We start from the raw sequence: 27,589 nt of genomic DNA, 5'->3' as shown, positions 1-27,589 counted from the left end.
TTGATAATTCAATGTCAAATTAGATTCTGTATTTATTATTATTTATTTAATAATATATTATCACATGCAACCACAATACCAATATAAAATTTAAAGAACAAATTAAATTTTTGAGTTGTTACAAATTGAGCCAGTTATATGTTGTCCACGCCAATTCTTGAACCAACCACATTGAAAAGAGATCTCGATATTTTTGTTGTATAATTATCAGATAATGAGTTGGGTTGATCTAAGTTAAAAATTTTGGCCAAAATAGTTATGTTGTGGTGTGAGGTTATGGAGGTCAATTTTTATGAAATGAATTTGATACCTTTTTGTGGTGACATTGGAAGCTAATTCTATTTTAGCATCAACCTGTACAATCTGTGTTGTATTGTCACTTAGCGGCTCTCTTTCCTCACAAGTAAGTTAGATATATACATTATATTTGAATCCTCCCAAAAAAAAAAAAAAAAAAAAAAAAAATTATAAATTATGTTGCTTTTGCATTTATGAATATGAAAATTTGGACAATAATCATTTAAGGATGGATTGTGACGAATTTGAAATACAATTACATGAACACCCTCTCGATAATAGTTGAAAATAAGGTTATTTTTCTCAACTTCAAAACTACATATTTAAATGATTTTAAAGTGATGTTCACTAATAATTTAGAGAATATTTGTGTAAGAGAAGTGCTGCAGACCCCCAGTGACGTGGCGCGCCCCCACTGACTGAAAACCAAAAAAAAAAAAAAAAACAAAACAATTTTTTTTTTATCTAATCACAGAGTTACACCTCACTGGGGGTCGACCCCCAGTGGGGGTCGACCCCCAGTGGGGGTCTGAAGCATTTTGCATTTGTATAATTCATCCAAATAGAGAGATGATAAGCTTTACTTTTAGATCTCTAAAACATAAGCTTACCTATAGTAAGCACTTCCATTGTAAGTGTTTTTTTTTCCTTTCTCAGGCCTTGAAAAATGACATGGGCTTAAGTGATAACAATGGGTTCATACCTAATTATTGAATATGGGGAATTGGTGGAGGTAAGGAGGGGTTTGGAAGGGGAAGAGAGAGGGAGCGAGGTGGCAAGGGAAGGGTGAGAGATGGGTAGGGTGGCATCGGGGAAGGCTACAAAAGGGTTGGGTGTGTGGCCAAAAAGGGTGGCATTGGTGGTGATGATGTTGGGAAAAGGGTAGGGAAGGGATTAGGGGTGGCTGGTTAGGGTAGGGTAGGGGTTGGTGGTGGTGATGGAGGGTTATGGTGGGATAGGGATTAGTTGACGAGGAGGAGAACACCCTTAGTTACAATACATGGAGAAAAAAGAAAGAGGAAGACAGGAATGAAAAAAAAAAAAAAAAAAAAAAAGACTATAATTGTCTTTTAAAAAAAAAATAATGTGTAATTATTTTGCCATCTTTTAATTTTTTTTTTGTTGCTATTTTCCAATTTTTTTTTTTTCCATAAATGTCATTTTTTTTTTTACATCTTACTTATCTTGATATTAAACAATGAACAACATTTCACATAAAAAAAAAATTGCAAAAATTATATTTTACAAATTTAAAGAAAAGGAAAATATTTTTTAATTTTCAAATTTACAAGAATAATATTTTGTCTTACAAAAATAGTTTACTCATGTAATACACTTTTTATTAACTTAAAAAAATACTATTATATTTTAATTTAGAAATCATACAGTTAGTGCTTATTTCTTAATATGTAGTTTAGCACCAATAATGAAGTATAGATTACAGAAAGTGCAAATTTAGCACTAATAATAAATGGGTAAATTACAAATATATCATTAAAGTTTACTTAAAATATAGATTGTCTCTTATAATTTAAAAAATTATAAATATCCCATTGTTAAAATTTTTATTTAACAAAATCAATTAAAAAAAAGAAATTCATAATTATTTTCTTATGGAATAATAAAATTACCTAAATTATTAATTAAAATATATTTATAACATCATTAAAAATTATTAATTAACTTGGTGATTTATTCATAAAATGAATGATTTGTTATGAAATCAAAAACTTCAAGAGTGAAATATGATTTTTAAAATTACAAGAGACGATTTATATTTTAATCCAATCTTTATAAATGTATTTATAATTTACACATAATAAAATATAGTAATAAATAATAAATTTTTTTGTACAGGTATTCTTGCTCTCCAATGCAATGACAAAAGCCTAAATAAAAAAGCTACTCATCAAATCTTGTCTCTCCTCTCTCCATCGCTACGCGAGGTCAGTACATGAATGGCGGCCATGAAGCGCCTGTTGTTGAAGGCTTCACCTTTGTCATCCTCAGCCATCAATTGCTTGAAGAGGTGTATATCCACAGCTGCTGTGTCTGAGACCGCGAAATCCCCATCCTACCCTCTCGGTTCTCTCCCTCCTCGCTCAGATCCCAAGCTCAGGAATGTCCAGTGGGTTTTCCTGGGCTGCCCTGGCGTCGGAAAAGGAACTTACGCTAGCCGCCTCTCTTCCCTCCTCGCCGTCCCTCACATCGCCACCGGCGATCTCGTCCGCGAAGAGCTCTCCTCCAATGGCCCTCTCTCTCATCAGGTATATATATATATATATATATATATATTTGTGTATATGAATTATGGATGTTGGATTGGGTGATGTTGAATGAAAGCTATTTTGTTACATATACGTCATGAATTACATAGGGTAGTTGTTGGATAATTTATAAAAAAAATTCGTATTTTGTCGTTAGATTTGTGGGATATGAGACTTTGCTTTACACTATGCTTGGAACTTAGGAGAGGAAATAAAAGATATGATTATTTAGTTATAAAAGAAAAGAAAAAAAAAAGAAAAAAGAAATGATTGTGATTTCTATCTTTCTTGTTTATATAAATAGGACATAAAGAAAAGAAATGATTGTTATTTCTCTCATTCTTGTTTGGTTAGATTTCAAAAGAGAAAATAAAAGAAACTGTTTTATGTTATATTACCAAATAACTTTTATCAATCACTTTATTTCTTTTATTTTTACATGGATAAAATTAGTATTATGAAAATATAAGAATTTGTTGATTTCTTTTCTCTCTCAATCTCTCCACTCCTAGGAAGATTGAAAATGACCTCTATAAGAGAAATGGATTTCTCTCCATTTTCTTTCATTTAAGTTATTCAAACAAGTAAGAGAAATATATATCCTCATTTCTTTTATTTTCTTTCCAAATCACTCAATCCAAACATAGTGTTAATGTTTGTATGGTTTAAGTGGAAATGAGCTGGATTGGACTAAAAATGACTTCTAAAGTGGAAATGAGCTGGATTGGACTAAAAATGACTTCTTTAGAAGAGTGTTTAGTGTATAAGCATTACAATGGACAAACACAAATTTAAGCATAAATTTGAGTAAAAACTTCAGCAACGGTAGAGCTGTAAGTTTGAAATTTACAAAATGGTCTTCAAAAAATTGAGTAAGTATTTGAGTCTCCCTTGATTTGGGTAAAAAAGAAGGGGGTAAAAGTAAAACTCAATTTGATATGAGTTTGAGTCGAGAAGTGTGAGAGGTTTTTGAGTATTTTTTTATCCAAATTTAAATTTGGCATAGGTTTGAGTCAAGGGTTGGAGATGTCCTGAGAGATGATAGGCTTCCTTTTGATGGCAGCAATTGAATTCACAAGCAAATGTGATGTGAGAATTACAAGTGTTGACACAAACTGTCTGCGTGGCTTGAAGCCGGTGCAAAGTTAGTTAGTGCGGTTTGCTTGGGTTTCTTTTTGGTTGACAGGGTTAACTCGTCTACAAGAGTAAACTAGTGTTCGGGTTTTACGGCATGTTTTGTTTAGATCCAGTTGCTAAAGAGGATGTTGTTGTGACCTGTTTATAATGCAAATTTCTTGTTAATTACATAAGCTGATTGATGTTCACTATCAATATGAGGTCAACATTTTGGACTTGCAAGAGCTAGATAGATTGGCTGGTGTGGAAGGTTGAGGGAACCTTATGGGAAATATGTAGCACCACTGGAGGTGGTTTAGGTGAGAGCTCAGGACAGAGATAGAGTGTGTTAGTGATGGAGAACTTGAGATGGTGAACTAGAGTCTCTAAGCTACTTGAGGGGATTGTTGGAGATGAATGAGGAGATCCACTACGTAACTCTGTAATTCTCAAGGGCATATGGTTTAGGGACACATGATTGCTTGTCTGGTCAAACAATTTGTTAGTTGAACAATTCTAACTAGTAGTGAAGTTGGTATCCTTTGAAGAGCTTGGATTCCAAAGGTATTGGGTTTTTTGTTCCTCATGTTTGGAGGAGTAAAACACATGCTAGTATCTTTGTCTTAACTCGGAGTTGTTTTTTTGTGGAGATATTTCTATAAAGATCGGTCAAAGTGCAAGTTCATTGAAAGGGAATCAAATAAAGATCTTGATGAACCCTCAACAATAGCCACCAAATTGCATGAACGCAGAGGTCTTTCCCATTGGTCATAGGCTAGCACTCGAGCTCCTTATGATCGCTAGTCTTCTACACCAAGTTGATGAGGGGTTCCTCAGAGCGTGTGCTCAACCTTGACTGGCATGAGTGTATCAAGGTTCTATCGGAGAAGTGTCATGATCCGAACTCGCTCCTAGAAATTTGGGTCATAACCGGTCAGTAATCCGTAGATTACTGAAAGCCTCAAAACGATCATACAGAATATTTATGCCAATGGGGCTATAAACGGAAGTATATAATAATGAGAAGTCCATTGAACTGTACCAATCATGAGCAAAATTATAAAATTAACCTCATAATGCATTCGAACATTACATGCCCTGTAAAAATATAAGTACCATAGGAAATTTGTACATATTGTTTACAAACCCAGGACTATAATAGCAAAAATAAAATAAGGTCAAGGTAAGGTGTGAATCAAAGACAAAACTATCTCGGAGGCATGACTCGATTGGGTCACAAAAATAGCTCCTGAAATCGATTCTAGGAGTGTGCTCCATACTGCGAATCACCTACATGTGCATACATAATATTGGGTGAGCAAAGTTCAGTGAGTAATAATACAGTAAAACAGTGTAAATAGATGATCATAAGATTTTCACAATATCCATAATCATATACATATAAGGCATCATTTATTCAAACGGCCTCAAGCCCAATCATATATTCCAATGGCCTTGGGCCCATATTACACGTCATATAATATTAATGAAGTTTCTTCATTTCAATCAAATCACAATGTCGGCACCATTAACCATTCATGGTTCGAGGTACACAATAAAGAGCATATATGTATAATATTATTACTCACAGTGTGTTTGATCTCGCGGTGTCTTCTCTGCCCCACGACCTACACAAACATTTCACACACACATTCGATAAATCATTTGTTTCAATTCGTACACTTATCTTTCATAATTCACAACTTTCTTTAATGAGTTTCTAATCATTATTTCACTCCCAAAAGGGTTTAAATAAGGTTGAGAATGCGTTCCAAGTTCCAGAGGTAGGGGTATCAACACAAGAAACAGGGTTTTCTCCCCTGCCTGGCCGCACGTGCAACTAGCCTAACCGCTCGAGCGGTTTGGCTTTGCTCGTGCGGAAGCTTGAGCTGCTCGAGCGCATAGAGTGGTTTAGTCCAGGCTTGGTTCATGGGCCGTTCGTGCGGAGCCCGTGGCCGCACGAGCTGTCTGGGCACACCTAGACAGTCTGAAAATGGTACAAAAATGCAAACCTTCCAAACTCGTTTCCAACCCCAAAATCATGCAAAACCAATCCAGAAACATGATATACAAGCATGATACAAGTGTAATTCCACATTAAACTTATCAATCTTGCTTCAACATCAAATTCACAGTCTCATCTTTTCATAAGCTCACGAGTTACATATACAAGTTCAAAATACATCTATCCATGAATGATCTTCCAACAAATTTTGTTTGTATGAACCATCTAGGGTTTATTTCATGGATCAATCATAAGAATGAACTCAAATCAAACAAAGATGAAGAAATTAGGGTTCAACTTCATACATTTAGCTCTAGTCATTACATAACTCAAAACCCTAGCTCAAATTTCCCAATTCCTTCTTGATTCCATGACAAAGATGAGACATATACAAAGATTTCAAGTAGATTATCATACCTTAGTTCAAATCTAGGGTTTGCCCTTTGAATCTCTAGCAAAATCCTAGCTTTCCTTCTTCCTCTCTCTCTAACTCACTCTCTAGAGCTCTCCTCCAAAAATGAAGAACAAAAGAAGGGCTAAACATATACAACTTAACTCATAAATCTTAATTTATTCATTACGAATCGTAATTTTTTAAAATTTCACCGCAAGCTCTATAAATCATGCTAATCACGGATATGAAGTCGGTTTTTGTTTATCGCGCCTCTAAGGCTTTCAATTTTCAGTTTAAAGTTTCAATTGCAACAGATATTCCTACATTCGACACATATTATTCTAAATTCACATACTTAAACTTGTAAATTCATATCAAACACATAATCACATGCATAATTAAGCATAGAACGGGTTGGGTTATCACAAGAAGATACTACGAGGCATTGGAGAGACATGCTTGGTTTTTTCCTGAGAGAAAATCCTGATGTCTTTTCTTTCTTTTTTTTCCATGGTTTTATCTAGTAGAATTATTAAGGATTAAAGGTTTGTTGGGTCCATTTTTATTATAATACGAGACAAGTGACGAGCTTCCAAGGAAATCTAATATTGACATTGTGCTTTAAAATCGTTGTTATTATTATTTTTGTGTGTGGTATTTACTTCTATCCATTTGTTTTCTTTGCTGTCTTTTACAGCTTGCAGAGATTGTAAACCAAGGGAAATTGGTTTCAGATGAGATTATAATAAACTTGTTATCTAAAAGACTTGAGGCTGGAGAAGCTAAAGGTGAATCAGGATTCATTCTGGATGGTTTTCCTCGAACAATAAGACAAGCGGTGAGCACATTTTTCGTTAGAAATTGTTTGTTTTCAAACTTTATTTCTTTTGAAGGATGATTTTTAACCCTTAAGAAAGTGTGAAATGCTAGATACTAAGCTCCGGAAAACAGAAAAAGTCCTGTTTCCACGGGAGAGTTATTTTTTAGTTGGGAAATATTATGTTTACTGGCCATGTAATGTTGTAATTTGCAAGTTTCATTAAGAACTCCTTGAAACAACATATATTAGTTGTTTGAAAGTTTATATCTGTTTCAAAATATAGCTCAAATACCAAAAAAAAAATAACAAAACACATCAGGAAAGTTCACTAATGGCCTTTGGTGGGCAGTTGGGAACTGTTCACCTTGTTGTAAGAAAGTGTGGATTGTGGATCAACAACGATGGCCATTAAATTCAATAAACACCAGCAATGTTGCAAATATATGATTTCGGAACACATTGTTTACTTGAATGGTTTCTATTTATAGTGCATAAAAAATTTAATTTTCAATGGCCTTTATTTTAGGAGATGTGAAGAGTTAATAAGTTGTAGGCATGCTATATATGGGGCCACCAGCCGGCCAGGGTTGCATGAAATAGAAGATAGTAAATGCCCTTTATTTTTTCAATTTGATCAGATATACAGTTGTAATAGATTTGTCTGGGGACAATAAATTTTTTAGTTGACCCCAATTAAGACCAGGTGAGTGAGTTTGAGGTGCCCTTCATGTTGTACATTTATGTGTTAGGGTTTTATCTCTGACAAGTTTTTAAGCCCATCATTTAGTTGCTTATTTATTATGTCCTGCCCTGGTGTTTTAGTGAACTTAATACGTGGGGTTATTCTCTCAAGTGCTCTGACTCTCCAAATTAACATGGTGTACATCTGTCTATAGTTATCCCATTCTGTTGCCATAGTATATATAACATGGTCTTTGATCACACCAAAAGTATTTTAGACTGTATTTTTCCTGTACTTGTCATTTTTGTTCAGCCTTGCAAAAAGCATGGAAGTTTTCAGATGAGTGGTTTTAGTTGGGTATTGAATAATGATGAGGTGGATGAGATTAAGTGGTTGTAACATCTGTATTTTTTTATCATCTAATAAAAAAAATCAGAGTGCTATTAAAAATATATTTATGCAACAATCACAAACCAAGAGAGAAGATTGAAGAAAAAAAATGAATATTTGGCTGCTAACAGCCTCAAAATGGTAGAAACTAAATGAGAGAAGAAGAAAAATAAGAGCGCTGAGCTTTTCGTAATTTGGGGAATGTTGCAAACAGGAAAAGTTTATGGTTGCTAAGAAACCATAATAGAAAAGTTTATTTTTTCTGTTGCATCAGCTTCTAATTCTGTACCCTAAGAAGGTCCTCTTTCTTTCCTTTCCAATGGCAGCACTGCCAAGATAAAGTTTTTTTGTATTTACTTTTTGAACATTGTTTTGAGATTGATAAAGTGCACTGCAACTATGTTAGGGCTAGTGGACTGATCACACATTATTTTCTCTCTCTCTCTCTCTCCCTCTCTGTGATTAAGTGGTTGTAACATCTGTATTTTTTTATCATCTAATAAAAAAAATCAGAGTGCTATTAAAAATATATTTATGCAACAATCACAAACCAAGAGAGAAGATTGAAGAAAAAAAATGAATATTTGGCTGCTAACAGCCTCAAAATGGTAGAAACTAAATGAGAGAAGAAGAAAAATAAGAGCGCTGAGCTTTTCGTAATTTGGGGAATGTAGCAAACAGGAAAAGTTTATGGTTGCTAAGAAACCATAATAGAAAAGTTTATTTTTTCTGTTGCATCAGCTTCTAATTCTGTACCCTAAGAAGGTCCTCTTTCTTTCCTTTCCAATGGCAGCACTGCCAAGATAAAGTTTTTTTGTATTTACTTTTTGAACATTGTTTTGAGATTGATAAAGTGCACTGCAACTATGTTAGGGCTAGTGGACTAATCACACATTATTTTCTCTCTCTCTCTCTCTTGCTGTGATATTTTCTTTTTGTCTTTTCTGATTCTTAGGTATATCCTGTTTCATCTGTCTTTTCAGGAAATCTTGGATGAGGTGACAGATATTGACTTGGTGGTTAATCTAAAGCTCCCAGAAAGTGTACTGATTGAGAAATGCCTTGGGCGAAGGATTTGCAGTGAGTGCGGGAAAAATTTCAATGTGGCCTCCATTAATGTCAAAGGTGAGAATGGGAATCCTGGAATCAGCATGGCTCCACTTCCTTCTCCCCCACAATGTGTTTCAAAGCTCATCACTCGGTCTGATGATACTGAAGCTGTAGTAAAGGAACGACTCCGCATTTACAATGAAAAGGTAGTGCTTCATTCTCCCGAAATGTTCTTCACAAATGACACTAATATTGTCACAGTTTTCCTGTTGTTGGAAAAGTAAACATCCATTTATGTCTTTGTTGCTAGAAAAATGTGAAGACACCTTTAACATTTTTGCAGGTGTGGGGCTAGATTTTTCTTGTGTTAGTTTGAAGTTATGCTTCGGTAGAAATAAGAACCATGATAATTGATTTGATGCAAGGATTTCTAATGGCTGCAAAGTGGGGCTTCTCACTTGTACTATACTTATTCCTCTTTTCCATTTTGGTTTATGGCTCATAAAAGTTCAATTGTATTAAAGGTCTCTGTGATGGGGATTTATTACATGCTGCTAAACCAGACTGCCTGCATCTCCGAACAAAGTTCTAGGGATATTGGGTAGCAATAAGCTCATTGGTGTACTTCCAATCCAAAGAGTACAATCAGTGATAGGTTATAATACCATGTTAACATGCTCATTTCGTTGACCATACAGAGAAACATCAGTGATAGGTTATAATCCAAAGCTTATGATCTTTTCTTCCCCCGTACCTCTCCAGTTGGCCAACATGGTGCTCTTTGTTTCGTTTTAGACATGGTTGTTAGAGCACCACTAACCCTCAAAGCTTAAATTATTAGCAAATGGGCCTAACAATATATATCAATCTGTCCAACACTCTCCCTCACTTACACTCCCATCTTGAACATGGAGATGCAAACATTTAAACCTACAAATGGTGAGATACTTGAACCTAAGACCTCTCAAATTGAGCTCTGATATCATGTTAGAGTACCACCAGTAATCTCAAAAGTTTAAGTTTTAGAAAAGGGGTTATCAAGCTCTCAAACAATGGTAGCAATATATTTTTTGCTATTTTTTAGGGAAGAGAGGGTGTGTTCTAGAGTCAGAAAGCCTCACCTGAGATAAATAGTAAATATGATGCGCACTTTTATGTTGTGAATTTATCACATTGGAACTTTAGCTTCGTGTCACGTACCGACTCATTGGGGATGCGAGTTCTACACCAAGCACCTTGCAAGCGCATTAGTTTGTGAGTGGCAAGACAGGCAGGGAAGATCTCTATCGCATCACCTGAGTTGGTCTTTGGGCATAATGCACGGGGTACACAGTACCACTCGTGGAGCCGGCTTCTCGAGAGAATGACAAGCACGTAGTCCGTGACATGCGGCTTATATATAGATGAATTGAATCCATGGGGGTCCATCATTGACTAGTTTTTGAAATGGTCTATTTTTTAGTCTAGCCCAAGTTAATGTAAATATAGGAAATATAAATATAAAAATATGTTATATATGATAATAACAAAAAAGATTACAACTAGAGACTCGTCATAAAAAAAAAAAAAGGAAAGGGAAAGGTATGAAGTTGGACTGATTTGGAAACATTGGGCAACTTATATATGTTATGACTTTGTCACAAACAATAATAGCATTTGAGTGGTGTGGAGAAATATTGTGATTTTAGTTGCCATTTTTATTTTTGCTCAGTGATTTTATTGCCTTGTTATTTCTGAATGGGTGTTGTGTTTACAGAGTCAACCTTTGGAAGATTTCTACCGCAATCAAGCAAAATTGCTAGAGTTTGATCTGCCTGGAGGCATCCCAGAATCATGGCCAAAGTTGCTCGAAGCTCTTAATCTTCTTGATTACCACGAAGAGAAGCAGTCTGCTGCAGCATAAATTCTTGCTAATTGCTTTACAAGTTTTCATTCTTTGCATGTATACGATACATGCCAAGCAATTTTGCAGAAAGAAGACAAGGAGGTTTTATTTTTAGTTTTTGACTTTCCGCAAGGAAAATAATAAAAACCTGATAATTACCCAGCCATCCATGTGATCATGGTAGCTGCCTAGCTGGGCTTTTGGATTTTTATTTCACCAAGAGGTTGTTGTACCGTAATATATATGAGAGAGAAAGAGGGAACATTAAGAACTTGGGATTTCTTACATTTTGTTATATCAAGCATTTTTCATATTTTGAAAAAAATTGTGACATGTTGGGGAACTAACTGGACTTGAGATGTTCAGCTCTTTTTCTTAATACTATTTCTTTGGCTTTGGGCAATTTAGGTGTGAAATCTGGTGACATTGTTGTATATAGGTAAAATGGCTGGAGATTAGTTGCTGAAAGATTATTCATAAACCTCAGTTTATGTGGGGGGAGTTTGGGTTGGATTGTTTGTTTGTTGCATTTTTCTGTTTTTTTTAGGCTTGCAGTTCATAACTCAACAGTAATTGAGTGTTAGATTTTGTTTTTTAATTTTTATTTGAATATAAATTAGGTAATAAAAAAGCCAACCTTTTTAGGAGACTGTCTACTTTATAGTTACTTCCAGTTGCCATTCGCTCTCCTACTTAGGATTCCTAGGATGATTCCATTTGTCTGGGACATAAAAGAAACCTTATCTTATCTTTCACAATGTAATTTCATTTTTTTTAAACCCTCATGATATTTCCTTCGAGGTGACAATGGAAGCCCTTTTTTCATTAAACGCTTTGGACTTGTGTATTAAAAAAAATTATCATATAGTCTCCAAGATGGGATGCCTAGTCCAAAAAAATTCATGTCAGCATGTGCAGATTTATTAATTTTTGTAAGAGCTATCACATCAATTAGTACAAAATGGAACAAGACAAGGGGATAATGGACCTCACAATAGCAAGTGTTCTAGTTTAAAATGATTACAAAATACCAAATTATTTTATATGGGAATTTCATTAAAAAAATTATGGGTATAGAATTATTCACAACGTTATCTGAATTGAAAAATCCAGTGAGATTCTTGACCTATTGAGAGGGTTAAGAGATTATTTGTTAATATTTTTTTTATTTTATTGTTTTGTTCTTATTGCATATTTAATCATATTAATAAATAAAGGTTCTGTTTGGTTTGACTCTCAAAACACAATTTTTAAAAAAAAATTTCAAAATTTTGTTTGGTTGGAAACTTTTTGAAAAAAAATTTCAAAATCATTTTTTCTCTCTTACACATCAATCAATTACTTTTTCTCTCTTCTCTCTCATTATGAATTACTTTTTGAAAAATGCTTAAGAGCACTAGAAATGGAGCACTAGAACGAGCACTAATGATGTGGCAGTGGGCCCCATCCACTTTCTGTGCCTTGTTTCTTTTTTTTTCTTTTTTTTTTATCATTTCCAATGCATTAGTGCTATTAGTAGTATATTTTTTAGTAATCTAAATCATTGTTGTTACTTTTTCTCTCACACACATCTACTCAATTATAACAAAATATCAAATCATCTCAAACTCTCATATCTCAAAACTATTTCCAAAATATACAACCAAACAAATCAAAAAAATTTCTAAACTCTTTCCTTAAGATTTTTTTTGAAAATTTATCTCCCAAAACCAAACCGAACACACCCAAAATTTCAAGACATGATAATATAATTGAGAATACATGGATTGGTTTGGCAAGGGCTCATTGGGCTTTTTTGGCTCAATGAGCCATAAAAGACAGAATAGGCTCATGAGCCACAACAGACAAAACATCCCATCCAACCCCATAATCATTACACTCTTCTCTCACAAAAAAATCAAAAAAGTCAAAAAGCCAAAAGCCCTTCCCAAACCAAGCTTTTGAACCCAGGCTCATATAGTCAAAAAAGCCAAAAAATCAAAAAGTCAACCCACTTTCCAAACGGAGGATAATTGAATTGGTTTTGCTTGTATGTTATATTTATATAAACATACATTATGTAGTTGAGGTTGGGGATTATTTGTTTTTAAAATATTTATTCTTCTATTTTTAAAGCATTTTTAATCACATAATTGAATTTTTGGATAGAAGCTCAAGTTCTATCTAGGAGGTCTTGATATTTTATTTGCTTGATATGTGAGACTAGATATCCCTTGTTTACATTTTCTAAAGGAGTCTCTTTAAAATCGGTTTTCAATTATAATTTTTAAATTTTTTTTTTTAATTTAAAGCATATATATGCATAATAATGCAATGGTATTTTGAGGTAGATGACACATGGGAATGGGGACAATGTATATAAGAAGGCCCATCAACTACCAGTCAGTGGTCCGAGAGTAGAATTGCAGGTTTTGGAGGCAAGAGAGACACCACCCCACAAATCTACTTATATCTGCCCAACTAACTTTCAAATTGTCCAAAAACTCAACTAATTCTCAATTCTATAAATATTCTATATCGCATTAAAAAAAAAAAAAAAATCAAGTATCTTCTTCACATCACTCATTCATTCTCCTCTTCAATTCACTTTCACATACATACATACATACATATGTATAAATATAATATACTATACATATAAAAAATATATTCTTTAACTTATGTTTTTGGAATATGAATTTGTAAAAGGAATTATGAAAGGAAAAAAGTTTAAAGAAAAATTAAAAAGACTAGGACATATCATTAATGTCTTGTATTAAATTAAATTAAGTAGGTATAATTAATAAAATATCACCTATCACGCGCTGACTGGCTTTGTGAAATACATTAGTATTGCACGATGCAACTTTCCCTTCTTCTATTCTCCTTCTAGTTGTATAAAAATTAAATACACTGATCAATTTTTTAGTGAATGATTTAATCTCACCCACATATAAATCTCCCAAAATACCAAATGACTAACTAGTTTCATTATTTCACTTTTTACTTGGGCTTTTGAATTTTTTTTTTTTTTTTTTGGGGGGGGGGGGGGGGGGGGGGGCTTAGGGGTTTTAATAATAATTAGATGCAACATTTAATCCGACTTCTAGGTGGCTTTTGTTTCTGTTGATGAATATATTTCTTCATATTTGTGTTGACAAGTTAGGTTATTAGGCTGTTGGGAGTTGTACATATACAGGACAATGTACAACTGTCACAACAGGTTAGATATTTTGGAACAATAATAGATAATAACTTTAGTACTAATACCAAAGTTAAATTATAGTATCTATCTATCGATGATTGCTACTTATTTTAAAATTTAAGCAAACTTAATTTACAAATTGATGTTATATTTTAACTACATTTGCTATATTAATTTGTGTTTTAAGGAAAAAAAAATGTTAGTTTGTAATTGAGGTTTGTACATTTTTTTAGAGGGACAATAAATTGCCAAATGGATTTCATTATTACTATCGTTACTCTAATGCAGATGTATACACAAATATCATGTACACGGATCCTCTCATTATTTTTTAAAAATTTGGTATAAATTGCCAATTTTTTTTCACTGTTTTATACATTACCAGAATACATTATAAAATTTTGGTGACATAAAATATTTTTTAAAATTTTAAATTTGATAGGTCCTATATATACCTATGATATTTGTTGTGTGACTCCACACAAGGTGAAAAAATTGTGAAATTTATCCCACAGTAGATATTATGTTCTCTTTTCATGTGTATTGATTGCATCTCGTATGGTTGTAATTTATTTTAGAATATATATGCCAAACAATTATTTTTTAAATATGATTTTGTGGGAGCTGGATATTATGGGGGCAATAAAGCCGAATAAATGTATGAGGACAGTCACTGACGGAATTTGTACTTAGCTTCATCCTGGATGATCCCAAAGCCGAATATATTAATCGGCCGAGGAACAAGTCAAACTAAGGCCGAATACATAAACGTACAATGGATTAAGGGTGGGCCCGATCCTGAGGCCCAAAAGAAACATATAAATAGAGGAGCATCAGCCAAAGAAAGGTATGTGAAAACAAATAAGTTTAACTTGAGTTATAAGTAACCAAGAGAGTATACACTGACTGATCCGTCGGAGTGCTAATTCCAGCACCTCCGACCGGAGTGTTCATTCCTTTTCAGGTGACTAGTTAAGGATCACGAGCATCCTACTGGATCCAAAGAGTATTTCCAAACCACTTCTCCACAATTGGCGCCGTTTGTGGGAATACTCCAGTACATCCATGGCGGGCGTGACGAAAGATCCTCCGGTAGTCACTGACGACCATACGCCATGAGATGATACCATTCCAAGCAACATGCTTGGGCCAGAGAACAATACCACACGAAGGGCCTTGAACTTCGACTCATCCTCGGCATCAGCACATGAGACAATGTAAGCGATTATGGATCAGACGAAGCAGAATGAACAGAGGTTGGAAAACATGATGGCAAAGAACAAGTGCCTTCGACAGGATTTGGCCTTAGAGGTGGCAAAATCCCAACAGGCCGCGCGCCAAGATCCGACATGATCTCTGAGAAAGGATGGTTGACGACCTCGAACTCGGAAACATGATAGTGGCAGTGATCTAACTCATCATCCCCAGAACCCAAAAAGAAGGGACAAGTCAAAGTCTCCAGTTCTTCCGAAGGGAGTTCGCATGCACGGAATAAGCGAAGAAGAAATGACTCATATGAAGAGGACCAACATGACCCCTTTGTGCGACGGATCGCAAGGGCAGTGTTACCCAAAAATTTCAAAGCTCCATCGTTCACCATATACGATGGAAAATCAGACCCCACTGATCACATCCGACATTATAAGCAAGCCATGACGCTACATGCGGATGACGAGGCCCTCATGTGTTGAATATTTCCGAGCATTTTGGGACTGTTGGCCATCAGATGGTATTATAAATTGGAACTGGCATCGATTAAGAGCTTCCATCAACTCCAAAAATCCTTTAGGGCACAGTTCATCACTAATAAGGTCCAGCGGAAGCAAGCCGACTCTCTCTGGGCAATGCAAATCCAAACACGAGAAACCCTATGAGTGTATTCGGCGTGCTACTAGGAATGCTTTAATCTCGTAGATGATGCCTGCAATGACTCTATGGCCATCACCGCCTTTAAAATGGGATTGCGTCCTAATAGTGCTCTCCGCAGCTCCTTGACCAGAAGGCCCCCCAAAACAGTCTGGTCGCTAATAAAGAAAGTCGAGGAATATTGCAAAGTGGAAGATGACGCCCTGCGGGTCAAAGCCGGGCACAAGTCCAGAAAGACGGCCCCATCAGAAATCGTTCAGCCAATAAATTATGTACCATCGTGGAGCCTTGAACCACGAAATCGGACTAAACGAGACAAAAGATGAGATTCGCGCCATTCAAACGACCAATGCCCACACCGGGCTAATGAACAACTTCAAGTGGATAGCAGACTCATAAGGCGCGCGGACAAGAAATATACGGAGTTGTTAGAGTCGATCAGCATGGTTATGTCTATAGTTCAACAACTTCCGTTCTTCAAATGGCCACCTAAGATGGTGGGACCTTCCGACACGAGGAAACGGGATGGGCGATGCAAATATCATAAAGACCACGGTCATGATACCGACAATTGTTATGCTTTGAAAGATCACCTTGAGGAGTTGGTACAAGATGGTCGGCTTAAGCAACGTGTTCGAAAGAACAACTCAACTAACACAGTTGCTTTACTGCAGGATTCACCTCCACTCGACATAATCCATATGATATACAGCTTGCCGACGGCATCCGCCATACATACAATTCAGTTGCATCCTAACCGCCAAAAGCAAATCACACCAGTGAAACGGCCCCATGAAGTTGCAAGTATAAGTTTCAATGATTCTGATTTGGTCGGCGTAACGCTCCCCCACATTGACCCCTTGGTCATTGAACTACGCGTAAACCGATTCACCGTTGAATGCGTTCTCATTGACTAGGGGAGTACTTTGAAAGTTATGTACTACAAGACCTTCATCAAACTCGGCTTCACTGAGTCGGCCCTGTCTCCAACTCCCTATCCTTTATTCAGCTTCAACGCTAATCTGGAATATCTATTAGGCAAGATCACACTACCAGTTCGGACGGGCTCCCGGTCAGTGGATGTAGAATTTTTGGTTGTCAAGCTTCCTTCGCCGTATAATCTCATCATGGGACAAACTTGGCTGCATGTCATGCAGGCCGTACCAAGCACATATCATCAATTACTTCATTTTTCGACTGATCGCGGCATTGAGCAAATTCGAGGTTCCTAGAAATGCACATGCATGTTGTCTTCTTGCCGAAAAGACACTAAGAGAGCTGGAGGTCAATTCAATTGAGGTGCCGGATCAAGAGAGCCTCGACGACGTTGGGCGGATCCCAAGTGAAAAGGAAACCGGAGCCCTGGATCGGGTTGAAATTGACGGGGATCCAGACAAGTTCTTCATGGTCGGCGCCTCCTTGAATAAAGTAGACAGGTAGAAGCTAATTTCCTTTTTACTCGGAAATCTTGATGTATTTGCATGGTCAGCATATGAGATGCTGAGGGTGGATCCATCTGTGTCTGAACACCGCTTAAATGTTGATCCTAGATGTAAGCCGATTATTTAGAAAAGTCGGCGGTCAGCTACGGAACACACTGCTGCCGTTGTTGAAGAAGTTGACCGGTTACTTGATGCCGGGGCAATCCGCGAAGTGACCTATCCTACTTGGCTGTTGAATACTGTGGTGGTAAAGAAGAAAAATGAAACTTGGCATGTTTGCGTGGATTTCATGGACTTAAACAAAGCTTGTCCCAAAGATTGCTTTCCCCTCTCTATAATTGACCAACTTGTAGATGTCACGGCACATTATCAATGTTTGAGCTTCCTGGATGCATATAGAGGCTACCATCAAATTGCCATGCATCCGGAGGACCAAGACAAAACTGCATTCCTCACCCCAAGAGGAACCTATTGCTATAAGGTCATGCCTTTTGGGTTGAAAAATGCGGGGGCAACCTACCAAAGACTAGTCACTGCCATGTTCAAGGAGCAACTTGGCCGTACTATAGAAGTGTAGATTGACGATATGGTGGTCAAGTCCAAAGAAAAGCAAACTCATCTAGCCGATCTAGAAGAGACATTCGGCATGCTTCGCAAATACAAAATGAAGCTGAACACTTCTAAATGTGCATTTGGCATCGGATTCGGTAAATTTCTTGGCTACATTGTTAACCACCGTGGAATCGAAGCCAACCCGAGGCAAATCACAGAAATTCTAGAACCCGACTCTCCTCGGTCGGTCAAAGAGGTTCAAAAGCTGATGGGGATGACCGCCGCACTCAACAGGTTTATCAGTCGTTTCACAGATCGCTGCCGATAATTCTTTCACACCCTTCAGCAGGGTAAAGCTTTTGAATGGACCCCCGAGTGCGAAGCCGCTTTGGACGGTTTAAAGACTTACCTCCGATCAGCTTCACTCTTGACAACAGCTTCGGTAGGTGATCCGCTCATTTTATATCTAGCAGTCTCCGACCGGGCCATCAGCACCGTTCTGTTAAATGAAGAACTTGGGGAGCAGTGGCCAGTTTATTATGTGAGCAAAGAAATGGTTGACGCCGAAACACGTTACCTTCTGTTGGAAAAACTCGTCCTTGTTCTCGTCATGGCGGCAAGAAAGTTAATGCATTACTTTCAGGGGTATACCATTAGGGTACTAACGGACTACCCCCTCCAGTCAGTACTTCGTAGTATAGAAGTGTCAGGGTGCGTTTCAAAATGGGCTCTCGAACTCGGCCAGTACGATATTCAATTTTTGCCTAGAAACTCAATCAAGGGGCAAGTGCTCGCCGACTTTGTGGCCGAATTCACTAGATGCCTCGCCGACTTTAAGTCTGATCAAATTCAACCTAAGCCAAACTGGAAAATCTATGTTGGTGACATTTGGCAGTTGTATTGTGACGGATCATCCAACCAACGTGGCAGTGGGGCGGGTGTAATGATCATGGCTCCCGACGGGGCAATAATAGAGTAGGCTGTCAAACTGGGCTTCGACGCATCGAACAATGAGGCCGAATACGAAGCCTTATTAACCGGCTTACGGAATGCACATCTCCTTGGTGTTCAGCGTCTGCTTATCTTCTGCGATTCAAAGCTAGTTATTAACCAATTGAAGGGGGAATACGCAGCCAAAAATGATTGTATGACAGCTTATATGAAAACGGCGAATTCTTTGCTGGCAAAATTCGACAATCATGAACTAAATCAAATAACCCGGGATCAGAACACACATGCAGATGCCCTGGCTTGCCTAGCCTCCGCCATCAACTTAGAAATTAAACGGACAATTAAAGTAGGATTTATCCCTGAGCTAAGTATTGCCCCCTCAAAGTCAATTCTAATCAATATCATAGAATCAGGTCCAAGTTGGAAGGACCCTATCACTGTATTTCTATCTTCTGAACAGCTCCTGATGGATAAGAAAGAAGCGCACAAATTGCAAAACAAAACCCTGTGATATTACTTAGATCCGTAAGGAAAGCTCTACAAAAAATCCCTTTCTGGTCAATACCTAGAGTGCGTCTATCCGGATAAAGTCGAGGAACTCCTGACTGAAATACATGAAGGTAGTTGTGGTGCCCATTCTGGCGGGCGCTCTTTGGCTCATCAAGCTGTGACACAGGGGTATCATTGGCCAACAATGAGAGCCGATGCCGAGTGTTACGTCAAGAAATGTGAACAGTGCAAGAAGTTCTCCCCTTTAACCCATCTGCCTGCTAAAGAGTTAAGCTCTATCACCAGTCCTTGGCCGTTCGCCCAATGGGGACTTGACATCGTTGGACCATTACCTCGTGCCCTGAGCAACAAGCAATTTTTAATTGTCACGACAGATTACTTCACAAAATGGGTCGAAGCGGAGGCACTAACGCACATTCGAGATACTGATGTTCAGCGCTTTGTTTGGAGAAATATCATAACACGATTCGGCATTCCAAGAGCACTTATCTCAGACAATGGCACCCAGTTTGATTGCGGCGTCTATCGAGAGTTGTGCAGCACGTATGGTATTCGGCCCTATTTCTTCACCCCGGCTTATCCACAGAGCAATGGTCAAGCTAAAGCCTCCAACAAAGCCATTTTGGACGGCATCAAGAAACTGTTGGAGAAAACTAAAGGCAGATGGATTGAAGAACTCCCCAGTGTGTTGTGGGCTCATTACACTACACTGAGGCAGTCCACTGGCGAAACGCCATTCGCCCTTTGTTTTGGAACTCAGGCAATTATCCCCTTGGAGATTGGCTTACCCACTCTGAAAATAAAGGTCTTTGACTTGGGCCTAGGGATGGCAATTTGAAACCGGCCCGATGGGGACCCGACCTCCCGACCCCGATTGGAACGATTTTTCCCCGAAAAATACTCCCGACGGGCCGGGGATAGTGTTTGAAAATAAATCCTCGACCATTTTTGAGCCGGGGACGGTGATATGTTTTACAGCCCCGGCCCATCCCCGTTTCCATCCCCGGCCCCGTACCTGGTTTTTTCCCGAATTGAAATGACCATGGTACCCCTGTCTATATATATATGTTTTCCCTCTTTCTTTTCTCATTTTAGGGTTAGGGGGACATTGAGACACTCTCTCTTCTCTCTTCTCTGTGCAGTCGGCGTCGTCTCTCTGTCCAAAGTTTGCGTCGTCTCTCTAGTCGCGGCAGTACGTTGCTCCGTCACCCTACAGTTAACGTCGTCTCTCCACTCCATCTGCGACAGTACGCTACTCCGTCGCTGTCACGACCCAAACCCGCCCCTATGGGTTTAGTACCGTAACCGACCAGTAATCCAGGATTACCGAAGGCCTGCTTAACAGTAATATAGAGTACAGGGGCTGGCGGAAGCCAATACAGTAAATAAACAATGTCCAATGAGCTGTGACAGTCTATATGTAAAAAGACTTTTTATTCAAATATATACAGTCGGACAAAACAGTATGTACATATATACAATCATTCAGTTCAGGGACCTAATCCCTATTAAACCGTACAGTACAGTAAACAAAACAGTTACAGAGACAGAAAGGGGAACTAAAACACCCCTAAGCCATAACTTGACAGGCTCGGAACCTCGCAGTGAGGCACAGTGGTTGGCTTGACAAAACTAGAGCTTACCCTGACGCTTCTAACCACGGTCTGGTGCCTGTACACTTACATATATATATATATATGAGCAGTGAGCTAAAGCCCAGTGAATAACATAATGCGTAAAGAGGTTAAGAATGAATGTCCTTACAGTAATGAAAACAGTTCGTTAATTCAGTATATCAGTCATTCAGTCATATATGGTACATCCATTAGCATAGCAGTACAGTAAACAGTAGGTCTTAAAAGACCGAACAGTAAATGATGGCCATCAATCAGTAACAGTAGTGGTTCCAACAAGGGAACCGACAGAGATTTCTGTAACAGTAACAGTAAACAGTAGTTGCTAAGGATGCCACAATACAGTTCAGAATATAGGACATACATTCATTCAATTAACAGTATCAGTTCAGAAAGCAGTACAGTTCAATTGTTCAGAGAATAATTATTTTGAACATATCTTTACACAGTTGTTACTCACAGAGTTCTAGGCTACAGTACAGCTAGAGCGCGTCCCCAATCGCCAACCCTACACAGTTACAGATTGAACACACACTAAGCTACACAGTTGGGAAAGATAATAACTTAATCCCTAATTTGCCTCGGTGTGGTTCTACATCTATATCCTCATTAAGGTGCCTTAAACTAGGCCTAAGAATGCCTAGGATGGGATGAGGATGCAAAGATGCACTTTAAAAGCATTTTCAGAATTTTCAAAAAATAAGGGTCACGCTCAAGCGTAGATTTCTCCGCTCGAGCGGACATGTAGACAAAGGTTTCCGTTCGAGCGTAGACTTACCCGCTCGAGTGTTCTGCAAAACAATCAAAAGTGCTGGATAGGTGAAAATCACGCTCGATTGGGCGCTCGACACCCGCTCGAGCGTAAGACACAACGTCACGCTTGAGCGTCAATTATTTCGCTCGAGCGGACTTCAAAACAGAACAAAATGCTGGAAGCACGATTTCCACGCTCGAGCGCCAGTCACCCCGCTTGAGCGTGAGTCCAAATTCTGGAAATTCTAGATTTGAACCTCAAGCTCAAAACCAAGTTTTAAACCATAAATTTCGATCCTCTTGGGCCAATTTTCCAGAAAACATCCCAAAACTCATACTTTAACATGATTCAAAGCCCAATTTGTAAAATCAAAGCCCAAGGGTGTTTCAAACAACTCAATTTCAAACCAAGTTTCAAGAATATGATTTAAACATAACATGCATGAGTTTAAACCATTTCAAAGCTTCAATACATGCTCTATTGAGCCAAATATTTCAAAAACATGATGGTTTCATGAACCTTAGCTAGAACTTGTACAAGCATGCAACAATTATCCATGAACTCAACTTAAAACTCAACAATACCAACATGCATGCATGGAATGAGCTCCAATTCAACATTATTAGACTAAGACATGACTTAGCTCTCTAGAGGCTCAAGAACCATGCAAGAACAATCTTAAAAACATCAATGAAAAGGTGAAATCCTTACCTAAGTCTTGAATTATAAGGTGTAGGAGCTCAAATTCACAATTATCTTCTAAAATCTCCAAGTCTACAAGCAACTATCAAGGAGGAACTCACTTCCTCTCACTCTAACTCTCTAGGTCGGCAAGAACAAGGGAAAAGAGCTAAGCAAATGTTTGATCTAGGTGTAATGAGGCTCAAACATGGTTCATCTAGTGGGCCACTAATGGTGTTTTGGTAATTAAGCCAAACTATGTAATTTATCAATATTTAATCTAATTTAATCATACCAAATCAGTTTTCAGATAAATTTACCATAAAATCACATAAATTCTACTGATCATGAAACACTAATCAATTTCGGGTTCGGCCACCGATAAGGCCTTCAATTTGTAATTTAACCATAAAAACATGAACAGATAATTGGACAGTCAAATAGATAGATAGTGCATTTAAACGGATACAGTCAATCAATCAGTTTCAGATTTCAGCCAGTCAGTTCAGTATTTCAATCAGTTCAATTACTTTTCATAATCAGTCTCAGTTTAGCAGTAATCAGTGGTTAATCGGTAAACAGTGACGAGGGTTGTTACAGTCGCCTCCTCTTCACCGTCGTCGCCTCCTCCTCACCGTCGTCGCTTCCTCCTCACCGTCGTCGCCTCCTCCCCCTCATTCGTCGCCTTTTCTGACACGACGGATATCGCCTCCCTCTCTTTCTCTCACTCTCTCTCTCACCGATTTGATTTTTTATTTTTTACATTTGAGATACTGATATGAGACATTCTCTTTGTTAGATTTTTTATTTTTTACATTTGATCTCAGATCTGTTAGATCTATTGAAAATGTTGTTGTTGTTGTTGTTGTTGATGATGATGTTGATGTTGCTGTTGATTAATTCGTGAAGAAAATCTATTAGATTTGTTTAATTGTTGTTGTTGTTGTAGTAGTTTGAAGAAAATATGGAACTGATTTTTTTTTTTTCTTCTTTTGGTCAGGGAATTTTTGGGGTCGGGGAAACCTGATCCCCGTTAGGGGGCGGGGGTGGGGGCAATTATGGGCTCCCCATCAGGGTCGGGACCGGAGACGGGGGCAATTTCCACCATCGGGGATCGAGGACGGGGAGGGTGATCCCCGGCCCCGCCCCGCCCCGTTGCCATTCCTACTTGGGCCATAATGACATGATGTTAGCTTTGGATCCAACTCTAATTGAAGAACGTTGAGACCGAGCCTTCGCGTCTATGGCGCGGTATCAGCAGCAGCTCGCTAAATCGTATAATCAACGTGTGTAGCTGCGACGTTATATTCTTGGAGAATTGGTCCTGAAGTAAGTTCTTCCCACTACTAGGAGCCCCACTGACGGAAAGCTAGGTCCCAAGTGGGATGGCCCTTATCAGATTAAGTCAATCGCCGGTACAGGGGCATATCGGCTCAAAGACATGTCTGGAAGAAGTCTGTCACGTCCTTGGAATTCCATGCATTTGCACAAATTCTATCATTAACCGGATTTGTGGGGCATGATACTTGTTTTAAATGTTCACCATGTACAAATTTCACTTTTGCAATGGAAGGTTTCTTATTTCCTTACTATACGAAATTCAGTTCATTGAAATAAAAGCCTCCGAATTCGGAGCCCCATCCGTGAAAGACACGTTTGGGCCGAATAAGCTTCCAGATTCAGAGTGCCCTTCGTGGATATCACGATTGGCCCAGATAAAAAGCTTCCGAATTCGGAGCCCCATTTGTGAATGACATGTTTGGGTCGAATAAGCCTTCGGATTCGGAGCGCCCTTCGTGGATATCACGATTGGCCCAGATAAAAAGCCTCCAAATTTGGAGCCCCATCCGTGAATGACATGTTTGGGCCAAATAAGCCTCCGGATTTGGAGTGCCCTTCGTGGATATCACGATTGGCCAAGATAAAAAGCCTTCGAATTCAGAGCCCCATCCGTGAAAGACACGTTTGGGCCGAATAAGCCTTCAGATTCGGAGCGCCCTTCGTGGATATCACGATTGGACAAGATAAAAAGCCTCTGAATTCGGAGCCTCATCCGTGAATAACACGTCTGGGCCGAATAAGCCTCCAGATTCGGAGTGCCCTTCATGGATAACACGATTGGCGAAGACAAAAGCCTCCGAATTCAAAGCCCCATCTGTGCAAGACACGTTTGGGCCGAATGAACCCCCGAATTCGGAACGCCCTTCGTGGAAAGCGCAATTGGCATAGAAGAGCATCTGAATTCGAAGTCCTCTTCGTGAATATTGTGATTAACATACATAAACACAGTTGACATAAAAAATGGGAGATGATTATAGCTGAATATATAAACATAGACCGAAATAACATGCAAGCATTTAAAATAATATGTTTCATTAGTTTCATTAATTTAATCGAGAGTACATTGTTCGCTTCCAATTTATTTTAAAGCAGTACAATACATTCAGTTTTGTTCGGCATCACCCTCGTCGTCGCTCTTCTCGACTTCGAAAGCCGCAAAGGGAAATTGATGACCCTGATATAACGGCGACGCCGAGTCAATGCCTGTTGCTCGGAGAGCCTCTGCGGCATAGAGAGACTTGACCCATCCATGCTTAAATCCACGATTCTCGCAGCGACAGACCTCCTCGGTAAGATTTTCCTTTGTCTTCGCTATCCTAACTTTTCGGCCCTCATGGAAGCCTTGTTCATAAGCCCTGGTCTTGTAGCCTCTATTGCAAACATGCTTGCCGCATCACGATCGGCAATTGCATGACTTATAAGCCGTTGGGTCACCCTTTTATCCACAATCGGGTTAGCTCGGCCAGCCGACTGAGTCTCGGCCGTTTTGACTTTTCTTAACTCTCGCTTGACTTTCTCCGTGCGAGCTTCTAAATTACGAATGCGTTCATCTTTCTGTTCGATTTCCCGCCGTGCGGCACGAAGGCGCATGCTGATCTCATAGGCGGTGTATAGTCCTTTCACCGCTCTGTGAACACCCTCTCGAAACACTTCGAAATCTGGTCGACCAATCATCGACTGCTGGACTTTTGGAGGAAAAATCTGTCGTGCAAATTCAACTTCCACGCTTGGATCTCGGATGATCGAATTTGCTTCCGTCATTGGTTTGTTTCCTATAAAGACTGAAAAACTCAACGGGCGCGGTGGCCCACTAGCCTCACTTCGCGAATGAGGGGAGCTCTCCTGCTGTCGCTTCTCCCTCCTAGGTGACCTATTTCGACGACATGGAGAGTGACGCCTTTCTCGCTCCCCAGAAGTCCTACTCCCCGTTCGTGAAGGTTCCCCACCTCGATTCATCACTGCGTCTAGCTTAGCCAATGTCCTACTGTAGACACCCCATTTTTGACCGACCTTAAGACTCAGACGTCACCGATTGAGCGCTCGGTGATGGTGCATATTGTGCTCGTTCAGAAGTTTCAGAGTCTCGGCTGCGAGCCTTGCCTTCGAACTTCCGGGCTCTTTCGTGTCTTGCCTTGGTTTGCGAACCAGGCTCCCTTTTCTCTGTTTTCTCTTCCCGAAGGGAGGGAGAGGTCTTGTAGATCATCTCTCAGTGGCCGTAGGCTACGTTTCATGGTCGTAGGCCATTTTTCCCGTTTGGAGCCCGATTTCCGGTGTTTCGGAGCCGACGGCCGTGTGCCTCGGTTCGGGACCACTTAACCACCTCCATTTGCTCCGGTTTTTGGTATACACCCCACCACCATCCATTTAAACACTTGGAGCTGGTTTTCCAGAGGCAAGGAGCACCTTTTCTCAAGCCAAGAGTTGTTGAAGCATTGGTCTTCAAGGGTAAGTCTTCTATCCCGCTCTTTGGCCCTATTTTTGCTCAATATATTAACTCCTCTTGATTGCATATTTGGGCTCCGACCCTAACTAAAAATAGCATTATTTTGAGCTATTTTTCATGTTTGTTTAAGGGCCTCTCCCTGTTTGAGGCTTCCTTTTTACACTTTCTTCTTTACCTCTCTTGTATGCCTCTTTCTTGCATAGTATTTTAGGCTCATTTTTAAATTGTTTTGAGCTTGGTTATAAACTTAAAAGTGGCTTATTTTGAGCCCTTCTTCAACATTGTTGAAGGGCTATTCACTGTTTGAGGTTTCCTTTTGTCACTTGCCTCTTCATCCCTCTTTTGGCCTTACTTTTGCATGTTTTGTTAGCCCCTTGTGCTCGTGTTTTTGGGTTCTGGTCCAAACTATAAATAGCCTTATTTTGACTCCCTATTCATGTTTGATCAAGGGACTTTTACTGTTTGAAGCTCCCTTTTTGCTCTTTGTGTTTAAACCTTCTTTTAGGCCTATTTCTTGCATAGTATTTTAAGCTTACTTGTGCAGTGTTTTGGGCTCGGCCATAAACTGTAAAATACCTTGTTTTGAGCCCCTATTCAACTTTGTTGAAGGGCTCTTCATTGTTTGGGGCCAGAAGCTGCTACTTGCTTCTTTATCTCTCTTTTGGGGCCATTTTTGCATGTTAACTTAGCCCTATTTGTGTTCACTTTTTGGCCTTGCTTAAAGCTGGAAATATGCATGTTTTGGGACTGCCTTGATTCTGTCTTTATGCTTCATATTCAAATAATGCATGCTTTGTATAGCTATAAGTCATTCCATGCGCCTAGTTTCGAGTTTCGGGTCTCATTTCATGCATCGGGTGCCATGTTTCCATGTTTCGGGGCTGTTTTGCATCATATTTTGGTACTGAAATTTTCATGTTTGCATATCATGTTTCATACCTTGCCATGCTTTGTTAGAGTGGCATTTGTGCCTTAGGTTCGGTCCTCGGTTTGCGTGCACGTGTGCACGCATCTCGAGTGTCTCATTTTCATCTAATGGCCTCTTATGTGAGTGTGGCTAAGGTCCACTCATGTTGGTGTAAGCCCATATTGCATTGTGTATGCCATTTCATTTCATAGCATTGTGTATGCTAGGCCGTATGTTAGGGCATTGTGTATGCCATGTTATCTCGTGCATCGTGTATGCCATTTCCTAGCATTGTGCATGATAGGTTGTATCTTAGTTGCATTTCATGCATGTCATGCATATTGCATTGTGTTGGGGATAGGAGTTAGCCCGAGCATGGGAAACGAGGGGCGTTTCGTACTCCGAGTGACGGAACGTG

General features: G+C 38.9%; 1 protein-coding gene across 1 annotated transcript; it reads left to right on the top strand.

Annotated features, from left to right (window-relative positions):
- The first annotated feature begins 2,042 nt into the window (after positions 1 to 2,042).
- LOC114274840 (adenylate kinase) lies at positions 2,043 to 11,309 on the top strand. Its single transcript, XM_028216822.2, has 4 exons — positions 2,043 to 2,564; positions 6,777 to 6,917; positions 8,955 to 9,227; positions 10,778 to 11,309. Exons 1-4 carry the CDS (start codon positions 2,256 to 2,258, stop codon positions 10,922 to 10,924), a joined length of 870 nt encoding a protein of 289 aa, XP_028072623.2. The 5' UTR covers positions 2,043 to 2,255; the 3' UTR covers positions 10,925 to 11,309.
- Positions 11,310 to 27,589: the final 16,280 nt, after the last annotated feature.

Source organism: Camellia sinensis, chromosome 3, assembly GCF_055761805.1.
Source record: "Camellia sinensis isolate YWXY chromosome 3, ASM5576180v1, whole genome shotgun sequence".
Lineage (NCBI taxonomy): Eukaryota > Viridiplantae > Streptophyta > Magnoliopsida > Ericales > Theaceae > Camellia > Camellia sinensis.
Note: the sequence above shows the minus strand (reverse complement) of the source record. Positions and strands in the feature narration are given on the sequence as shown.

What these genes read in the sequence shown, in the direction of transcription:
- LOC114274840 (XM_028216822.2), top strand. Translation starts at nt 2,256, where the DNA reads ATGGCGGCCATGAAGCGCCTGTTGTTGAAGGCTTCACCTTTGTCATCC. An exon ending in ATGGCCCTCTCTCTCATCAG is followed by an intron (nt 2,565 to 6,776) that starts GTATATATATAT and finishes TGTCTTTTACAG; the next exon opens with CTTGCAGAGATTGTAAACCA. An exon ending in CTCGAACAATAAGACAAGCG is followed by an intron (nt 6,918 to 8,954) that starts GTGAGCACATTT and finishes CTGTCTTTTCAG; the next exon opens with GAAATCTTGGATGAGGTGAC.